Source organism: Silurus aristotelis (assembly GCF_946808225.1).
Source record: "Silurus aristotelis genome assembly, chromosome: 27".
Lineage (NCBI taxonomy): Eukaryota > Metazoa > Chordata > Actinopteri > Siluriformes > Siluridae > Silurus > Silurus aristotelis.
Genome location: NC_139600.1, coordinates 14,867,102 through 14,887,744, shown reverse-complemented (window position 1 = coordinate 14,887,744; position 20,643 = coordinate 14,867,102). Strand labels below are relative to the sequence as shown.

Sequence of the window (20,643 nt, the reverse complement as noted above, 5' to 3'; positions counted from 1 at the left end):
TTAATTAGCATGTAGGATTTTTGAGGTTCTGCTCAGAAAAAGACATTGTTGGTTGTTTTTTTGTTTAGTTTTTATTCTAAGGGAAAGTTGGACATTTCCTAATCACTGGCTTTGTATGCAAGGGGAATTCAAGAACTCAGTAAAAAACAAAAAAAATGAATATATGACTAATAAAAACAAGACCTAGTGAACAAAATCACTTCCGAAGCTCCATCAAGGATGTGATTTCATTAATGATCTTAAGGAACCAACTTTACATCATTCGATTTCTATATTTAAATGCAGCTTTTAAAATAACAATCATGCTGAGTCAGCAGATGCGTGTGTAGAAACCACAACTTGCATGAAACATACACACGCAATCGATATCTGACCAAATTTGGATGCATGAAATTTTCCCTTTCACTTGAACTAGGAAACCCAAATCTGTTCCAGCATGACAATGCACAAAGACAGCTCCATGAAGATACGCATTACATGGGTTGGTGTGGAAGATCTCTGGATGATTTTGTTCCACACTGACCGTCCTTGAAGCCTCCTCACCTCACCTCACCTACACCAGTACCTGACGTCCAAATCTCCACAATAATCCAGTGGAACATGTTCCCAGAAGAGTGGAAGGAGTTTTGAAGGTGTAAACGAGGCCAGAAAAACAGTTCAAACATCACAAATAGCACCTTTTTAAATTATTTTTATTTGCATGACAGCACAAATATGTACATTATACTCCAGAATATCAAATAAAATCAGACACGGTATCAAAAAAGAGCTTTTATTAAACTGTTACAGTTCTGATGATCAGCTGCCTGATTGCGATCCCTTCAGAATAATAGGACATTAAACAAAGTGCCAGGAAAACAATAATGCACATAATAAGCACACAAGATAAAAGATCTCAAACCTTTTAAACATCTTCTGTGAACTCTGTAAGTTCTAAAGAGGCCATGCATTAGAATTTGGGGTTTTTTTCTTGTTTTTTTTCTTATTTTTCTCCACGTGAATCCACGCACCGGCGTAACAAACAGGTTTATTCTCCATGATGCTGCATCCAGAACATTTGTGATCGGTAGTAAATTTTTCTGTGAATTCGGCGTAAGAGCTTGTTCTAGAGGCGGCATCATGGATAATTAACTATAACCATGTGTTGCAAATTTACATGTAAATTGTAAAACGTGCACATTTTAGAAATTAAAACTGCTGTAGAAAAAGCTGGGGTTATATTACAGGTCAGTTACAGTCTATCCAAAAGAACTCAACTCAAAGAAGAGTCTCAGGTTTTTGTCTCATTTTACATATTTGATTTTTCTGACACTTTTCACAGAAATCAGGATATAAATAAGATCTTCATGCTGAGGTACAGAACGAGGTTTACGAAGCCTATTGGAAAGATTGGGTGTTTTTGTCTCCATCGTGTGGTGCTGATGTGTAACTACAGCGAGAAGCCGGTCAGTAACGCTCCACTCACGATCATACAAAACGCCAGGATGAGAAGTAGGTAGTTCCTCAATCCCTGAGGAGAAGCAAACATTTTAATAGGCGAAAAAAAAAAACAGCAACAATGAATACACTATTTAGCCAAAAGTTTGTGGACACCTGAGCATGAGATTGCAATGTGCTTCTTTTTCCACATTGAATCTCCGTTCGCTGTTAAAATGAACTCCACTCTTCTGGGAATATGTTCAACTAGATTTTATGGAGATTGCTGCTCATTCAGACGTTAGGTGTTAGTGAAGTCTGATGTAGGTGTGGTGAGGAGGCCTGGGGGTGCAGGGTGAAAATATGTATCCCAAAAGGTGTTCAGTAGGGCTGGAGCTCTATAGCAGGAGATCTTCTACTCCACCCTGTCTGAAGCACATCTTCATGAAGCTGGCTTTGGGCACAGGGGCTTAGAAAAACATCCTATGCAGCTGTGTGTCAAACATCCTATGCAGCTGTTTCGCCACATATGGCGAAAAAAGTCAGGTGTCCCAATCGCCCATTTTAGCCATATAGTATATATAAATATATACAGAAACACACACACACACACACACACACACACACACACACACACACACACACACACACACACATCGTTACCTTCACTTCTTTAAAAACCACGACCCCCCATAAAGCAGCAATAAGCCCAGGAACCTGTCAAACACAAAGCATTAATGTTATAAAGAGACTTTTCATTTCATCACTCTGTGTCTTAGTCCTCTGCACTCCTGAGGTAACGTGGGGGAAAAACATCATCATCCGAGATGGTGTCACTCACCGTAGTAATGATGGGGAAGCTCACCAGTGGCTTCAGGTAATGATTGGCCAGGAACCAGCAGCAGGTGGCCACGCCCCACATCAGCCCAGAAACAAACCCTGTGCAGTACAGAATCAAGATCAGAGAATCGATATCAAAAGTACCAAAGAGGCTCCATTGAGGACGTTCCAGAAGATTCTGCAGTGTGTCGTTACACAGGTGTGGGTCCTACCTGGGAGCACGGCTTTAGGGAACACTTGCGGTTTGTTCTTTTTAAAGGCGCAGTAGATGATGAAGTATACGGTGCTGGTGAGAAAGATCCCACTGAAATGAGCGAAGACGTAATCCAGATCTGAAAACACCACACACGCGCACACACACACACACACACACACACAAGTGGTGTAAAATATGAGTGAATGCACTTCGTTACTGTACGTAAATTCTCTTTCGGCTACTTTCTAGTTTTCAAAGATTCTCCTTCACTCTGACTACGATTCAGTAGATGTTCCTTTTTACTCCACTGTATTTTAATTTAAACGAGCGTTTCCACCATTTTCACCTCTGTTAAATACGTCCTTGAGGCGCGGATCTGCTGCATGTGAGGGACTTTTTTTTTCTCAGAGACTGAGAGCGGCATCAAATCAGTCAGCTCTGAATATTTGGTTTTATTCGGCCATCGAATCCTAACAGATCTTTTATTATCTGATAATGCTGTAATTCATTTATTCTGGCATGTTGAAAAGGCTGCAGTGTTGAGGGTTGAGGCAGTGTTGAGGGTTGAGGCAGTGTTGAGGGTTGAGGCAGTGTTGAGGGTTGAGGCAGTGTTGAGGGTTGAGGCAGTGTTGAGGGTTGAGGCAGTGTTGATGGGTAAGGCAGTGTTGATGGGTAAGGCAGTGTTGATGGGTAAGGCAGTGTTGATGGGTAAGGCAGTGTTGATGGGTAAGGCAGTGTTGATGGGTAAGGCAGTGTTGATGGGTAAGGCAGTGTTGATGGGTAAGGCAGTGTTGATGCAGTGTTGCGGGGTAAGGCAGTGTTGATGGTTAAGGCAGTGTTGATGCAGTGTTGCGGGTTAAGGCAGTGTTGATGGTTAAGGCAGTGTTGATGCAGTGTTGAGGGTTAAGGCAGTGTTGAGGGTTAAGGCAGTGTTGAGGGTTAAGGCAGTGTTGAGGGTTAAGGCAGTGTTGATGCAGTGTTGAGGGGTAAGGCAGTGTTGATGGGTAAGGTAGTGTTGATGGGTAAGGTAGTGTTGATGCAGTGTTGAGGGGTAAAGCAGTGTTGAGGGGTAAAGCAGTGTTGAGGGGTAAAGCAGTGTTGATGGTTAAGGCAGTGTTGATGCAGTGTTGAGGGTTAAGGAAGTGTTGATGGGTTAAGGCAGTGTTGATGGGTAAGGTAGTGTTGATGCAGTGTTGAGGGTTAAGGCAGTGTTGAGGGTTAAGGCAGTGTTGAGGGTTAAGGCAGTGTTGAGGGTTAAGGCAGTGTTGATGCAGTGTTGAGGGTTAAGGCAGTGTTGATGGTTTATGCAGTGTTGATGGTTTATGCAGTGTTGATGCAGTGTTGAGGGTTAAGGCAGTGTTGATGGTTTATGCAGTGTTGATGGTTAAGGTAGTGTTGATGCAGTGTTGAGGGTTAAGGCAGTGTTGATGGTTTATGCAGTGTTGAGGGTTTATGCAGTGTTGAGGGTTAAGGTAGTGTTGATGCAGTGTTGAGGGTTAAGGCAGTGTTGATGGTTTATGCAGTGTTGATGGTTAAGGTAGTGTTGATGCAGTGTTGAGGGTTGAGGGTTAAGGCAGTGTTGAGGTGTACAATTTTGATTTGTACTTTAGAAAACAAACAAACAAAAAAACGTACCGAACTGGCTCGCCCCAACGTATTGGCTGTCATGCTGACTTGCGTGGACTTTGATGTACAGCATGGGGATGAATGATGAACCGTAGAGGAGTCCAGCTACTACAGCCATTCCTGAACCTCTGAGGAAAATCATTACAGTAAAAAAAAACAACCAACATAAGCAGATATTGTACAACATGTACCTAAACAATGACCTGGAATAATTATTAGCATTCTACCATAAACAAGTACTGGCCACTATATGGACTAAAGTTTGTGGACACCTGATCATACTGATTTCTAAACATTATGAATTGGAATTATTATCTTGTTACTTTTAAACATCTTACATTTTAGACTTCTGTAGGAGTGTGCAAACTTTTTAATTTGTTCACTTTGTCCTGCTTCAGCGAAACCTTCCCCTGAAAAGGATTGTGGCCTACAGCCCAGGATCGTTTCTATACTTACACCAGGCGCTTAGTGAGAGGCGGCAACATGTCCACCCACGAGTTATCCGACGACGTGTGAGGGCTGGTGTTTACACTCTGAAATGAAAAGATCACAACACGTTTCTTTACAAAACTCTCATCCAATAAAGAGCGATTATCAAAACCAGGAAGTTGCGTGTTACAGATCCATTATAATCAAGCAGCTGATGAAATCCTCTTCTACATCTTATACACACAAATGACCAGAAGACGTACACTGTCTATTAGCAGTGGCGTCTCTTCAGCTGCAACAGGCCTCTGAACATTGGTCTTCACAAAGAAAAACACCATGGCGCTGTGGGAGGCCAGAGATACTGTTAGAGCTCAGAAATAAAGAGAACAATCACACAATGAAGACAAAAACGTGTGTGTGTGTGTGTGTGTGTGTGTGTGTAAATGTGTTTGCATGGTACCTAAGCAAACACAATCCAGCTCCGCAGTAGTTAAGTATCGGGTTGCTGACTTTCTCCGCTTCAATACCAAACCAGCCAAATCTGAGAATACAATAAGACAATTGAGGAGACTTGTGAGACCCTGAACCTGACACGTGCTGAAGGTTTGCACATTTTTGTATTGTGTACAAAGTAGTAATGACTAATTGGTCATTTATTAGTCCTGACTTTTCATCCTTCCATCGATTTTTTGTAAATAAACAAGAGAACACATATGGCAGTCCCTATTACACTCCCAATTCTCCCTCTGTAAGGACCAAAAGTGTGTATAAAGACCGTTCCGTGTTTGCTCTTCAAAGCTTTGGAGCTTTTCACGTGCTTTCAGTGTTCTTTTGTAAATGGAAATGTTCCATCAGATGCAATTTGCTTCCAAAAAATGTGTAAAAAATAAATAAATAATCAGTGCATTAAATCACCCACAGAACACAATATGGACAAACGTATTTTTTTCCAGACATAGCTGCTTCTTCATCAAACTGTTTCCACAATGTAGGAGGCACACAATTATATAGGACATCGTTTTATGCAATGGAATAATATTTTCCCTTCACTCAAACCTGTTCCAGCATTGCAATGTTCATCGTGAACATGGATTGGCATGGAGGATCTTGTGACCTGCTATAGAGTTCTGACCTCCTCAACCTTATTAAACATTGGTGAGAGGAACAAACCTTGAGAGTTTACAGATTCAAAAAGGAAACCTTTTCTCAGGTGCACATTCATTTGGCGGCTACAATGATGACTGTTTAATAATCGAGTTGCTCTGAATGCTAAACCCTTCAAATGACCCAAATATACATTCGCTAACATTATGGAGGTTTGTTTTTTTTTAAACTTACCGTGAGCTGGCCCAGCCCATCAAGAGGTTGAAAGAAGCCCAAATTAAAAGGCCTAGGCCGAGACCGATGGTCTTGAGTATGGGCACGACCGTGATGTTTCCTACAGTAAAACAGAAAGAAAACGCTCACTTCCACACATGAGTACACAGCCAATGAAATGCACAAAGGTGAAATTAGAAATGTATATAAATAAATAAATAAATAAATAAAGTGTACATACACACACACACACACCGATAATTCGCGTCTTGGAAAATTTGCGGGATCTCATTTGGAACCAAACTAACAGCAAGTTGCGTATAATCTTAAAATTGGCGAGAATCCACAGCGGAATGTTCAGGAACGTTTGGAATAACATTTTAAACTACCGTATTTTCCGGACTATAAGCCGCTACTTTTTTCCCCACGCTTTGAACCCCGCAGCTTAAACAATGAAGCGGCTAATTTATGGATTTTTCCTGGGTTTTTCCCGGTTTCACAAACTTCAATCCAAAAAACTGAGCCCCATAACATTAGACCAATGAAATTGCAGAACGGGTTCAGGCGAACCAATGAAACTCTTTATATTAAATCAGATGCGCTCCCACTGAATCGGGCCACACCACATCATAAATATGGATGATGTTCCTCTGACGTTTGACCTGCCGCTCACTCGGACTGTCTACAGGAAATGAGAATCATTCGTCACGCTGAAAACAACCGGGCATGAAAACACACTTCACCTGTGTTCTGAGCTGCACGGCATCGGGAGAAAAGCTTCACCGATGGTGATTTTTAAACGCACGACGATGCCAAAAGATAAACTCTCGAGAGAAATAGTTGTGAAAGGAAGGAGGAAGACAGTGAACAATGACTTTCTTGGTAGGCTACTGTTTAGATACAAGCCGTGTAACAGACACTGTCTTTCATTAAAGCCTGTGTAAAGTTCATTAGTTTCAGTGTAGAATGCGGCTTATAGACAGGTGCGGTGTATTTATGTTCAAAATAAAACTTTCTCAAATTCAGTAGGTGTGGCTTATATATGGGTGCGTTTAATAGTCCGGAAATTACGGTGTGTATTTGGTAAAATACTGTACACTATTACATTTATAAAGTGATATAATGTCTAGATGAATTCACGAAGGTACCATATGGGCTGCGTCCAAATTCTGCAATTTTCGGAACTCACGGGCGTTCTAATAGTCTTAGAACGTAACCGACAAAACGGAGAACAACGCAATATCAGAGTTTCTGCTCCTCCGTTTGCCCCTCTCTTTCTCTGTTCCTTTCACTCCATCCCTCCACTGGCTACAGCTCCTGCCAATCACCATGTAATCAGAATTCTTTCATTTAAAAATTATAAATCTAGATTACATTTCAGCTCGAAAACACATGCAAACAAGATTCGATATTATGACTTTTTTTTTACTGTATATGAAAAATATTCTTTGAGAAAAAAAAAAAAAAAAAAAAGCTGTGCACCGAAAATGAAAAACGTTGTGGAAATGCAGGTGAATGCTTCTTGTTACCTGTGGCCCATATGGCTCCTCCCAGCATAGCCAGGGGCCAGAACTTCGGGCTGTTCAAGATGATGTTCGCAATCAGAGCCACGGTCCATATAGCAGCGCAGAGCACCCACTGGAAAAACATGCCTAATAACACAAACATATACACACACACACACACACACACACACACACACACACACACACACACACACACACACACACTATACAATGAAACAACTATAGAACAACTTCAAAGGTCCAAACACTGACCCCACTTCCCAAAGTTAGCACTAGTTTAAAATATACACTCATGCGGTTGTTGACCTCATAAGGTTCGCACGTCTCACCGTCGCCAGTGTCGATTTTCTTTACAGGAACAAAGTTGCTCCCAAAGAAGAGGACAGAAACGGCACAGGACACGAAGCCGTATGTCAGCTCGGTGGTGTTCGTGCCATTAGAAGAACCTCTGAGGAGGTGAGAGGGATCCAAAAGCATCTCCATCCCTTTGACTTCATCACAGACAGAAAGTGAGAGGAACACACACAGACACACAGACACACACACACACACAGACACACAGACACACAGACACACACAGACACACACAGACACACAAAAGCTTTATTTTAACATTTGTGCAGCACAGACATTTTTTCCTCCAGCATCCATGATTTAGATCCCTTCATAAAAAAAAAAAAAAAAAAAAACCCCTCACAAAAATCATTCAGTCTTCAGAATTGGACAATTTTTGTTTTTATTTCCCGCCTAATGGGAGATTATAATAAACTCTCCTCTTTTTTAATGAGAAAAAAAGAAAACTATCCTCAAATTCACATATTAGATTAGCTGTAAGTGGTAGTAATGGCAGAATCATTGCAGTCCCGTTGGTAACGAGTGTGTGAAAGTAAAAGTCATGTGATCAGTTTGAATACACATCCATTACATCATAGCGTTTTTAAACCTTCTACGTCTACGCCTACACACACAGCAATCATGTGAGAACAACAGACTTTCATATGACTAATAATTTTGATGACTCGACACAATGCAAGTGAGTGATTCTGCTTTAACGCTTGTTGAAATCCTGACCAGTAGGGAATAAAAGACTTTAGATTGTGCTTTTAGATGAAAATAATCATCAGTAGGTTGGTGTAATGCCTGAACAACCCAAACTGCTTTCTTCCTTTTAGGCCAAATTAATTAGCCAACAAATGCAATGTGTATTGTATAAAGTTCTGTGTGAAGTTCAAATTCATGATGATCTTACGATCTCTGGCTCCCACAGCGTCCCATATGTGTGCCAACATGTACCAGGATGTCCTCGTGTTCAAACCCAAACCAAATCAACTCTCTGAACCAAACACTTTGAATATACGTTTTTATTGTGGTATAAATTCTTTGTCCTTTAATTCAACTTTGGAAAGAGAAACTTTGCTATTTGCCTCCTGCTTTTGGGTGAAACTCTTCCTAAACAATTACTAAACAGAAAGCGACGAAACGAAGGCACGTATTCAACATGGTGTCATATTTAATAGAAGAAACAGTATCATTAAACCTTAATGAAACATCAATTCTTTCAAGCATATGGTCTATAAATATATAGACTATTTATTTTCCCTCTAAACATCATTGAGTAAATTATAAAAATGTCAAAGTTTTACAAATAATTCATTTAAAAAAAAGCCTGTGATTTGAGTTACAGCCACAAATATTGTCAGAGTTATAAAATTGATAAATTCATACTGAATAGTGTTAGAAAAGTTTTTAATAATTAATTTGAAGCCTTAATTATGATTTCTGCATCCAGTCAGTTCTCTTATAGCACATGGTCTTTTCTCTTTTTTTTCCTTTTCCTAAAAAGCCAAAAAAAATCTCATCATGTTACTGCAAAACCACAGTTTAATGTCCTGAAGACTTTCCTGTGGTGGAAAAACCTCCTGACTCCTACAAAAGTGCTGACACTCTGGAAAAAATGTCAAAACTAAATGTCTAATAAATATACTTTACTTTTAAACTACATTTTTTAATGTGTATTATTAGACTGTCATACAATTCATTGACTAAACTATTGTAGGTATTGGAATACATTTATTTTAAAAGGCTGCGATTTGAGTTACAGCCACATTGTCAGAATTATAAAAAAAGTAATGGATTCATACTGAATATTATGTTAGAAATGTGTTTAATAATTCACTTAAAGTCTTAACTACAGATTTCTGCATTCTGTCAGTTCTTTTATAGCACATATGATCCTCACTAGACAATTTTTCCCTATAAAAACAAATAATAAATCTCAGAAATCAGTTTTCTGTCCTGAAGACTTGCTGTGGATATTATTATTATTATTATTATTATTATTATTATATTTTTTATATATACCTGTACTGAATATTATGTTAGAAACGTGTTTATTAATTCGTTTAATTCATTCATTAATTCTAAATATAAATTTCTGCATTTATAATGTAACATTCGCCTGAAGCCACTGAGTTGTTTTCAAGTCCGCCATCTTGGATTTCTTATCGCCTATGGTGTCAGCACGTGACTCGGAAGGGTGTAAGGGGCGTGGCCTATACTTTGAAGGCGGGGTTATAAGTTAGACATAATTAGCATATTGTTATTTTTTTATTCCGGTGTGTCTTTTTGAATGCGGAACTGTACTATACTATACTATACTATACTATAATAATAATAATAATAATAATAATAATAATAATAATAATAATAATAATAATAATATTATTATTATTATACATGCATTTCTTGATAGACTTCCTGATAATTTTATATAATAACCACAATAGTATTTTTGGAGCCATTTTTCATAAATACCGAAATCTACGTGTATTCATCGCTTTTATTAGAAATATTGTGAGTCAGACCTGCTAACCTCGACATGCATTCATTTATAGTTATGTATTAATAATAAACAAACCAACTTACCGGTTTTTATGGCACCAGTAGATTCAGGTTCACATAAATCAACTATCGTGCATGGCTTCCAGTTTTATTTGACAAAAAAAAAAAAGACCAAAAACACCCAGTCTTCCAAACTGAAGACTCCAATTCATCCGAGAAATCAAAATTTCCTGCTTCTGTGTATCAGCTGAGTCTGGTCACGTGATATAAAACGTCACGCGGATGCCGGAAGTGAATGGTCCACATGCGAGTCTTGTTTTTCTATTCTTTTTTTTTTTTTTTTTTTTTTTTTTTTACAATTTCCTTTAGGCGATTTGACTCGTTTTAAATGTACTTATGAATTATTTTTCAGCCTCATATTGAGTGTATTTCTTTTTTATAAAAAAAAGTGGTGCATTTCAAGTACGATTTAAAAAAATAATATAAAACTACAATTCCCATGAACACAATGAACATTGCCATTCTATAGTGGTGTCCATATATATATATATATATATATATATATATATATATATATATATATATATATATATATATATATATATATATATATATATATATATATATATATATATATACACGTTGCATTGCCAATCAAATAAAAACATTATACACAATTTAAACATCATCTCTATCTATCTCTATAATTATATATAATATTTATTGAGGAGATTTTGCGACCAAAAATTTAGTATTTAATGCATTCATTATTTTAAGGTGCTAAAATATTTATACTGCATGTACAATTTAAAATAAACCTTCAAATTTTTTTTGTTACTGTACAGTAATATATAATAGTACATAAAGACTGTATAGTAATACTACAATTCAGCCACTAGAGGCCACTGCTGTCACTGGTCTCTGGTTCCCTCAGTACATCATGACTAATCATTTAAAGTGGTTTCAGATCAACTTGTGCTGAATTCATAACTGAGAAATCTCTTTCCCTCTTTTATTAAAAATGTAACATGACAAAAGCCAGCAGATTCATCAGGCAGAGGGTGGAGACTTGACTTTCAAGTGCGTCCCAGTGATATCTTGAACATACTGATTTTTTCCTCTTCACGACTTCATGACTTGGAAGTCTTACCTACAGAATTAGTCATCTAAAGCTGTTTAGGTTGCTCAGATAATCGAGCATTTCAAGCTCACTAACAGGAGCTGATATTAATAGGACTAATAGGACCGATATTAGAACTGACACTTCGATAATTTATCACGCTTTCTTAACTCTAAGATGACATTTTTAAGTTGTAGACATCTTTCACAACATGTAGTCTTTGGATCTTGATATTTCAGATATTTGATTCCCAGTATATGTGAAATCTTTGGGTGCCAAAATTTGTTTTTATTTAATTTTTTCAGGCTTAATTCTTCTGGCCCAGAAATTTTCCCTACCCCCTGCCCAATCAAAAGGAAACATAATCATAATCATATTCAATTTAATTAGAATTGAACACGTTTTAGGTCATTTAGAGGACTCTGAATATTCAAAAATTCATGAAATATTTTTTTCTAATTGCACGCATCAGGTCCTTTTGCCTTCTGGTCATGAAATCAACCTTCAAATGCTCAACTTACTGTTGGAAGTATTATAATGTGTCTTAAAACATCCCCCCCCCCTCTACAAAAAAACATCGAAGATTAAGACAATCACAGGAAAGCTCGATATACTGTGGATTTTTTCTTTAAACTATTACATGTGATGGAAATTCGATAAAGAAAATAAATCTTCATCTCCGCAACAAAAAGAGAGTTTCTTTTTTTGTTTGTAATCTGTTGCCCCTGTGTAAAGTTTGCTCAAATGTTAGTAGAGGTAAAGAAGGTGAAAGCCCTTCGTTCTGGTGCTAATGGCTTTATTGATTAGCTGTTCAGCTCTGTGGAGCTCGTAGAGTAGCGGAGAATAGACGGCTGACATTAGGGCTTTGAGAAGAACCTGGCAAGACGATTAGTGCATCCCAAATTCAAGGAGAATAACAAAGAGGGATAGAGAAGTGTTCCAAATCTATCTATCTATCTATCTATCTATCTATCTATCTATCTATCTATCTATCTATCTATCTATCTATCTATCTATCTATCTATCTATCTGCCATAAGAAAGCAAATTGGAATATTAGCAGTTTAAGCAATATTAGTTTGGATGCTAAGTGTAATTATGGTATAATTTTAGCACTACAGAGTGTCAATGTTCAGAAATAATCCCACAGCCGGATTGGTTCTGTGATATTTTGTAAGCGATCTAGGAGAAGATCATGGTCTATAGTGTCGATTGCAGCACCAGAACATCATAAGCTAGCTTGTCAACTAATTAGTGACCAGCATATCAGATAGCAAGAAGTGAGGATTTTACGAAGATAAAAAATTTCTCCTTTCATTTCTGACACAGGGATGATGTTACTGATTCACTAGTTAAATGTTAATTTTAATGCCACATCAGCAGGAAAAGGAACTTCATTTGTAAAATGGCTGAAGGTAACTGAGAGTCTGTGACTCACATCCAGCAGTGATGAAGCTTCACTTCAAACCACTTGTGAGAAAAAGGAACAGATAAGAATGAAAAAGGATGAAATGTTATTGTTTCTGCGCTGCATTCTGTCAAAAAATAAATAAATAAATTTTTGTTGTGTGTTTGTGTAGGCTCTGTTAATTTTACTAGATCTTAGTGCTGCATTCGACACTATAGATCATGATCTTCTCTTAGATCACTTACAAAATTACATCGGCATTCAGGGACAGGCATTAAGCTGGTTTAAATCCTACCTGTCTGATCGTTACCATTTCGTAGACTTAAATGGAGAGCTATCCAGGTTATTGCAAGTAAATTATGGGGTGCCACAAGGTTCAGTTCTAGGACCCCTGCTTTTCACAATATACATGCTTCCCTTAGGAAATATTATTAGAAGCCATAGGATTAGCTTCCACTGTTATGCTGATGATACCCATCTACAGTATATATCTCATCTAAACCAGGCGATACACTCAATTGGCTTGGAAAACTGAGTGTGTTAAAGATTTAAAAGACTGGATGACTCATAACTTTCTATTATTAAATTCTGATAAGACAGAGATTTTGCTTATCGGCCCAAAATCCAGTACACAGAAGCTCCAGCTTTTAACCTGCACTTAGAAGGATGTTCTGTAACCCCTAGTTAAACAATAAAAGACCTGGGAGTTATTTTAGACACTAATTTGTTTTTTAAAAATCATATTAACCAAGTTACAAAAACATCCTTCTTCCACCTTAGAAATATTGCTAAGGAAAAAAAACATGTTGTCTATATCTGATGCAGAGAAGCTCGTCCATGTGTTCATGACCTCCAGTCTATTATAATGCATTACTAGGTGGATGTCCTGCATCATTAATAAACAAGCTACAGTTTGTCCAGAATGCAGCAGCCAGAGTTCTCACAAGGTCGACAAAATATGACCATAAAACCCCAATCTTCTCATCCCTACACTGGCTACCTGTCAAGTTTCGAATCAACTACAAACTACTGCTACTTACTTACAAAACACTAAATGATTTATCTCCCATGTATCTATCCAGTCTTCTAACACGCTAAAATCCGTCAAGCTCCCAGAGATCCCAAAACTCTGGACTTCTAGTAGTTCCTAGAATAGCAAAGTCCACTAAAGGCGGTAGATCATTTTCACATTTAGCTCCTAAACTTTGGAATAGTGTTCCTGACAGTGTTCGGGGCTCAGACACACTCTCCCAGTTTAAGTGCAGATTAAAGACTTATCTTTTTAGTGACATCTACACATAACACACTTCACATATCATAACCTTGTGCTCCAAAACATCTGATCAAATGCACATGATCAACTTGTGCTTATTAATATGGTGAACAGTATCTACGCTAATTCCACTGCTTCTCTTTCTCTACACATCCTGAGGCATCCTGAGGTTGTGCCAGCTCCAGTCACGTTCCACCTTATGAAGATTGTGGACCTTTAAAGAAGTAGATGCCTCCAAACATCCCGAACCATCTAGAGACGTACCAGTGCCAATTGGATCCCACTTTATGTGGAGTTTGGACACTGGACCTCCTTGAGTGTTTAAAGGCTCTGGCATGGAGAAGCTGGTGTTGGATCTGTGATGATCGCAAATGTTGAGCTATTTTATGAGTTGCTCAGTAGCTCCTAGTTTTATAACCACAAATGACTGTAAAAGACTGTAGAAAGAACATTACTTATAATCTTACATTCAGGTGCTCATGTTAGTTCTCTCTCTCCAGTGTTCTGTATTGTTTAAAGACTATAATCACACTCTTGATGTCACCCAAATGAGGATGGGTTCCCCTTTTGAGTCTTGTTCCTCTCAAGGTTTCTTCCTCATAACATCTAAGGGAGTTTTTCCTTGCCACAGTCGCCATGGCTGCTCATCAGGGATAAATACACATCATTCACCTAGACTATTAAATTCTGTAAAGCTGCTTTGAGACAATGTCTGTTGTGAAAAGCGCAATAGAAATAAACTTGACTTCACTTGACTTGAGTAAAATACTCATTTTGAGAAGATTCAAATTCAGATTTACCTCACAAGCTAATTTAGCAGCTAGCAACTGGAATGAAAGACTGTAAATTAGAAGAACATTTTTGAGGTCTTGAAGACTTGAAGAGATTAAAAATTCTGATTTAAATATAGTAAAGAAATGTTTGATATTAGAATTTAGCGTCTTACATTTTGCACTGGAAGTACAAGGCTAATCGCTAAGCACTGGTCAAAAACCTTTATATCTGAATATACTAAATATTGGAAATGCTAACAAAGCTAGTTGTCTTTCTAAATTACCTCAGCTATAGTGTTTTTAGCTCTGTGCTGCCCATAACCTGACAAGTTTAAGACACTAAAGGCTGTTTTGGGTTTGAATGTGTTTGTGACGATTAATTGTGATTATTAGCTTCTCTTGCTAGCATGGTATCTCCAGTGCAAAACTTGCGTGACCATGGTTTTGATTGCAGTTAACAGGAATGCTAAAACAATGGTTTCTGTATTATATTTGTTTCTGAATATTTTAAATGACTGGCACTTGGTGTGATTGGTGATGTAGGTGGACACCAGTCCGATTAGCTGGTTATGCTAATGAGAAAGTGAGCACAGCATGAGGAAACTGGTCCGCTGAGCTGCAGCTGTCATACCAGTCTGTTCGTCCAGTGGCCTTACTCAAAGTATAATATAGAATCATCTGAAAAAGACAGGAACAAATATTTCTGCAAATGCACAGAAGCTGGCCATATAAATATATATATATTAGTTTTGTGTGTGTGTGTGTGTGTGTGTGTGTGTGTGTGTGTGTGTGTGTGTGTGTGTGTTTGTACAGGAGAGTAGGCATGTGTCTTAAGCAGGCACCCTACAGAGCAACATCTGCTGTTTGCCCATGAAATGTCTGAAATCAGTCGACTTGATTGAGTTCGGTGAGGAAGGCACACGTAAAACAAGAGAAAAAGAGCAATAAAAAAGTGAGAACGTGTGTGGCTCTGATTTAGCTGTTTGTTTCTCAGCTCTTGCTCTGTGGCACTGATTCCTGGGAGACGAGCCAATATGCAAATCCAGCTGCTTATATAAAACCAGCTAAATTAAGAGACTGGGATGGAGGTGTACCTACGAAGTGTCTGTTTCCATGAATGAAAGTACACAAATAAATGTGATGTGATGATGAAGGTTTGGCCTCTAAAACTGTTAGTGAAAGAATGAAGGAGGTGTGTGTCATGGTCCTATTGCTTTCAGTAAAAGATGAAGGTGTGGCCTCAGTTGAAGAAAGAGGTGTGGCCTCTGTGTGTGTCAGTCACAATTATGAACGGTGTCAGTGTCAGTCAGCTCCATTGAAGAAGGCGTGGCTTCTCTGTTAGTCAGCATAAATTTACTTGGTCTTGTTGAGTCCCAGTAAAGGAGATATGGATTTTATGAGTCAGTCCCAGTTAAGGAGGCGTGTCCTCTCTGCCAGTCAGTCTTAGGCATGGCACCTGTATTAATTCTCATGAAGGAGGTGTGGCACAATGTGGGTCAGTCCTAGTAAAGGAGGTGTGTCCTCTTTATTTGCTAGTCCTAGGTGAAGAAGCGTTATGAACTGGATTAGTTCTAATGAAGGAGGTGTGGCCTATGTGTCAGTTTTAATGAAGACGGTGTGGCCACAGTGTCAGTCAGCTCTAATGAAGGAGGTGTGGCCTATGTGTCAGTTTTAATAAAAAAGGTGTGGCCTCAGTGTCAGACAGCTCTAATAAGGGAGGAGTGGCCACAGTGTCAGTCAGCTCTAATGAAGGAGGTGTGGCCTACATGGCAGTTCCATTGAACATGTGGCCTTTGTGTCAGTTGCAATATAGGAGGTGTGGCCTAAGTGTCAGTTCCAATAAAAGATGTGTGGCCTGTCAGTCAGTTCCAATAAGGAGGTGTGGCCTCTGTGTCATTTCCATTAAAGGAGGTGTGGCCTCTATCATTTCCATTGTAAAAGGTGTGGCCTCTGTGTCATTTCCATTAAAGGAGGTGTGGCCTCTATCATTTCCATTGTAAAAGGTGTGGCCTCTGTCAGTTAGTTTCAATAAGGTGTGTCCTCAGTGTCAATCGGTAAAAATAAGTAGGTGTGGCTTTTGTGTCGGCTAGTACAGTTTTTCCTGACTGGTTCCAATGAAGTCATAGTCATTGCTTAGAGTGTTATCAATAAAGGAAGTGTGTTATTTGTGTCTGTCAGTCATATTAAAGAAGACATGCACATAAAGACCGTATGTGAGTGTATAAAGACCCTCACCTGGCAGTTTCGATCTCTCTCTCTCACCACCATCATCATTATTTCTGTGGAGAAGAAAGACAACGACGACCGGCGGGGTTTCTTAGCCTCTGTTTATTCCAAAAGTCCAAAAAATAAAGCAGTCGGTTCACATTCCATTTAGAAAAATCTACTCCGCTGTTCCTCTTTACCGAGACTCTTCCAATTAAAATCTACTGATGATCCAAGTCCAGGTGTGAGTGTCTGAGTGTGTGTGTGTGTGTGTGTGTGTGTGTGTGTGTGTGTGTGTGTGTGTGTGTGTGTGTGTGTGTGTTTGTAATTGTATGTACATTTGTGGATTGCTGTCTTAAGAAGTTCTTTACAGTCACCATTTCTCCAACTCAACTCGAACCCCTACTCATAATTGTTGTGTGTGTGTGTGTGTGTGTGTGTGTGTGTGTGTGTGTGTTCATACAATTAGAGATCGGAGTTATATACACGGATGGTCTCCGCTTTTATATACAATACAATATACATAGAAAACTAATGGATTGCAGTTACACAGCATGGCATAGAAAAAGGGAGCTCAGCATAGAGGTTCCATATCAAATTTCCCAGATTTCACGGTGGTCATATTCTCCGTCTCATATTTCTCAGGATTTTTTATTTCTCCACGGAAGTTTTACAGGCCTTGAAATGGATATCGCCACCACCACCATCACCACTACCATCATCATAATCATTAAGCGTTCCTTAAAAAAAAAAAAAAAAAAAAGGAAAGAAGAAGATCCAACATATTGGTTCTCATGCGTTTCAGTTAGGACTGCATATATTAGTGCATGTCATCCAGTGTACAATAGGTTTAAAAGAAGGAATTCAAATTAGATCTATAAAAGAGAAATATCATGTCCTTTTGCTTTACCAAAAAAAAAAGAAAACCAAAAAGAAAAAACACTATATAAACCAGCCAGGAGTATTTTGGCACAAAACACTATTTGGCATTTTAGAAAGAGCTCATGGGAGTTTTACTTAGTCAAACATCTTCCATAGGCGGAAAAGGATTGCGAACAGTTACATCAGGAAATGAATGGAAATGGAGAGAAGAGGCAGGGTTTATTGCTTCATGAGCTACAAAAAAAGGCAGGAGTCGGTTTACGTTCACTAACTACAGTAGGTGTTTTCAAAACAGAACAAAAGAAATGTGGAAAAAACATCAACATAATCGATTACGATAAAAAATACTTGATTCAGCTAAAACTATAAAAAAAATTTTTTTTGTTGTTGATTTGCCACTGAGTTTTTTGTGTTTATTCATATTTATCTTTGATGGTCAACAAGTGCACCAGTAAACAAAGATTATCTGCCATTCTCGAGCCTGTCCACTAAAGATGTGGTGCCGTGACCCAGATGTCCCTGTTGTGTTATATAAGAAATTATCTAACAGAAATGTTAGAAAATAAGGAACATGTTGTTTATGCTGAATATGAGAGATTAAGTCAGTATCCTTTGAGTCATTTTAGCTTTCATTTCTCTATAATTTCTGTAGCTGTATATACTATATGCTAAAAAATTATTAGGACACCTGACTTTTCCAGCTATATGTGTTTTTTTCCTTATAAGGTTACCACAAAGTCAGAGGCACACAATTGTATAAGATATCTTTGGATGTGGTAGCATTAAACTTTCCCTAGAGTTGAATGAGGAGACCCAAACCTGTTCCTACATAACAATCCCTCTGTGCACAAAACCAGCTCCTTGAAGATCTGCTTTACATGAGATGAAGTGGAAGTTTTCCGACCTCAAACCCTATTAAACACCTTTGGCATGAATGTGAATGCTGACTGTACCTCACCTCACCTACATCTGTAACTAAGACTCTTGTGCCTGAATGTACGCAAATCTCCACAAAATATAATGGAACATCTTCCCAGAAGAGTGGAAGTTATTGTACCAAAAATGGGATGTTCAAAAAGAAGCAGATACCGATCGTAAGCTCCACAAACTTTTGTCCATATGGTGAATTCTAGGTAAGAATCGCTTCGTTAATTTGCAGTATGGAACTATAAATGTGTTTTGCTTCAAGAAAGTAGATCAACTGTTTATTGACATGCGAGTAATGAGTAATGGCGTTTCGGAAAATTTCATAAAGCGGCCTTCTGGGGGAAAAAAATGGCTGACCAATATGTTGTCTCCCAATAAACGCTCTGGCAGTACACCTTTCGTTTAACATGCGACTTTTTTAAGGAAACATAAAAATAGTGTGTCGTTCATATTCTTGGGGACAAAAACGACTCCTGCACATGAAAGATACTCAAGGCGCCATAAACCCTTCCTGCTCGCAAAAGTTCTTTCCGGTCATCCCACATAACCAGCTGTAATCCCTAAGAAGAGGTTTGGATGGTTAAAGCTCCTACGAGCGTTAAAAATATTCTACCAGAGTATTATTAATTAGGCTTACAATATTAATACGATAACAAGATAGTTCATGTTATCACTGACCCTTACAAAAGAGTCAGGCTGTTATATATTTATATTTAAGTCAATGACAGAACTATAAAACTACACTTGTCTTGTTCAACAGAAAAAAAAAAAAAACCCGAATAACAAACATTTCTTCTCAAAAGACAAATCAACAATTTCACATTTCAACAATTTGTTTTCTAAAGAAAATGCAACTCAAATATCCCCCCCCCCGACCCACCCCCCAATCAGCAAACATCAAAAGGACAAAAGTATAGATATTTACATGATCAATATATATTTTCAGCAATATAATAATTCGTATGACAAAACGATTCTGCTCAAACACTGCACCTACGTGAAAATGAACTCGTTTGGCTTTGAGAAAAAAAAAAAAACAATTTTCGTAACATTATTTCACAACATGGATGCAGGCTCGTTCGCCACGGTTTCTTTTTTCCCTTGAAAAATATAAAAAAATCTTTTTTTCTTCTTTTTTTTCAACATTTTTGCTATTATTATTGTTATTGTTGTTACAAGTTAGAACCGAACAGAAAGTCACGTTGAGCTGCAGATGATTCGAGTGTGCTTGTGTTTCTTGGAATCCGGGAAGCGAGAAGAAAGAAAAAAAAACGTGTTTGTGGTGAAAAAATTGTCCATAAAAATTGTGTGTGAAAAAGAGAAAGAGAGAGAGAACGAAAGAGAGAAAGAGAGAGAGAACGAGAGAGAAAGCACAAAGAAATCATGTGTGAAGGACGGCGTGCATGTGTGAACCCAACTTCTCGTTTTGCATCTGTACATTTTTCAAAGATGTGTATGTACAAGTGTGTGTGTGTGTGTGTGTGTGTGTGTGTGTGTGTGTGTGTGTGTGTGTGTGTGTGTGTGTGAGTGTGTGTGTGTGTGTGTGTGTGTGTGTGTGTGTGTGTGTGTGTGTGTGTGTGTGAGTCTGTTTGTAAGTGCTTGTGGTATAAAGCAATAAATGGACCGTGTGCACATGTATGTAAATGTGTGTGTGTGTGTGTGTGTGTGTGTGTGTGTGTGTGTGTGTGTGTGTGTGTTTATGTGTGCATACACTTATATATAAATATATATACCATATTTTCCAGACGTAAATGGATATAAACTCTGCTTCATTGCTGAATTTATGTTTTGTTTTCAATGTAATGTTCATCGTGAGTCCACAGCTGTAGTGTAAGTTTTTGTCCTGTTAGTGTTGCTGTAATTCT

The 20,643-nt window shown here is 38.2% G+C and overlaps 1 protein-coding gene across 1 annotated transcript; it reads right to left on the bottom strand.

Annotated features, from left to right (window-relative positions):
* Window positions 1-758: 758 nt before the first annotated feature.
* Window positions 759-10,478, bottom strand: tmem144a (transmembrane protein 144a). The gene is made up of 12 exons (XM_083532986.1): window positions 10,276-10,478; window positions 7,680-7,841; window positions 7,354-7,476; window positions 5,846-5,945; window positions 4,968-5,048; window positions 4,771-4,849; window positions 4,535-4,611; window positions 4,088-4,206; window positions 2,469-2,588; window positions 2,258-2,355; window positions 2,080-2,133; window positions 759-1,510 (listed from the first exon to the last, which is right to left on the bottom strand). The coding sequence occupies exons 2-12, from the start codon at window positions 7,831-7,833 to the stop codon at window positions 1,430-1,432; spliced, it is 1,086 nt and encodes a 361-aa protein (XP_083389112.1). The 5' UTR covers window positions 7,834-7,841; window positions 10,276-10,478; the 3' UTR covers window positions 759-1,429.
* Between the last annotated feature and the right edge of the window lie 10,165 nt (window positions 10,479-20,643).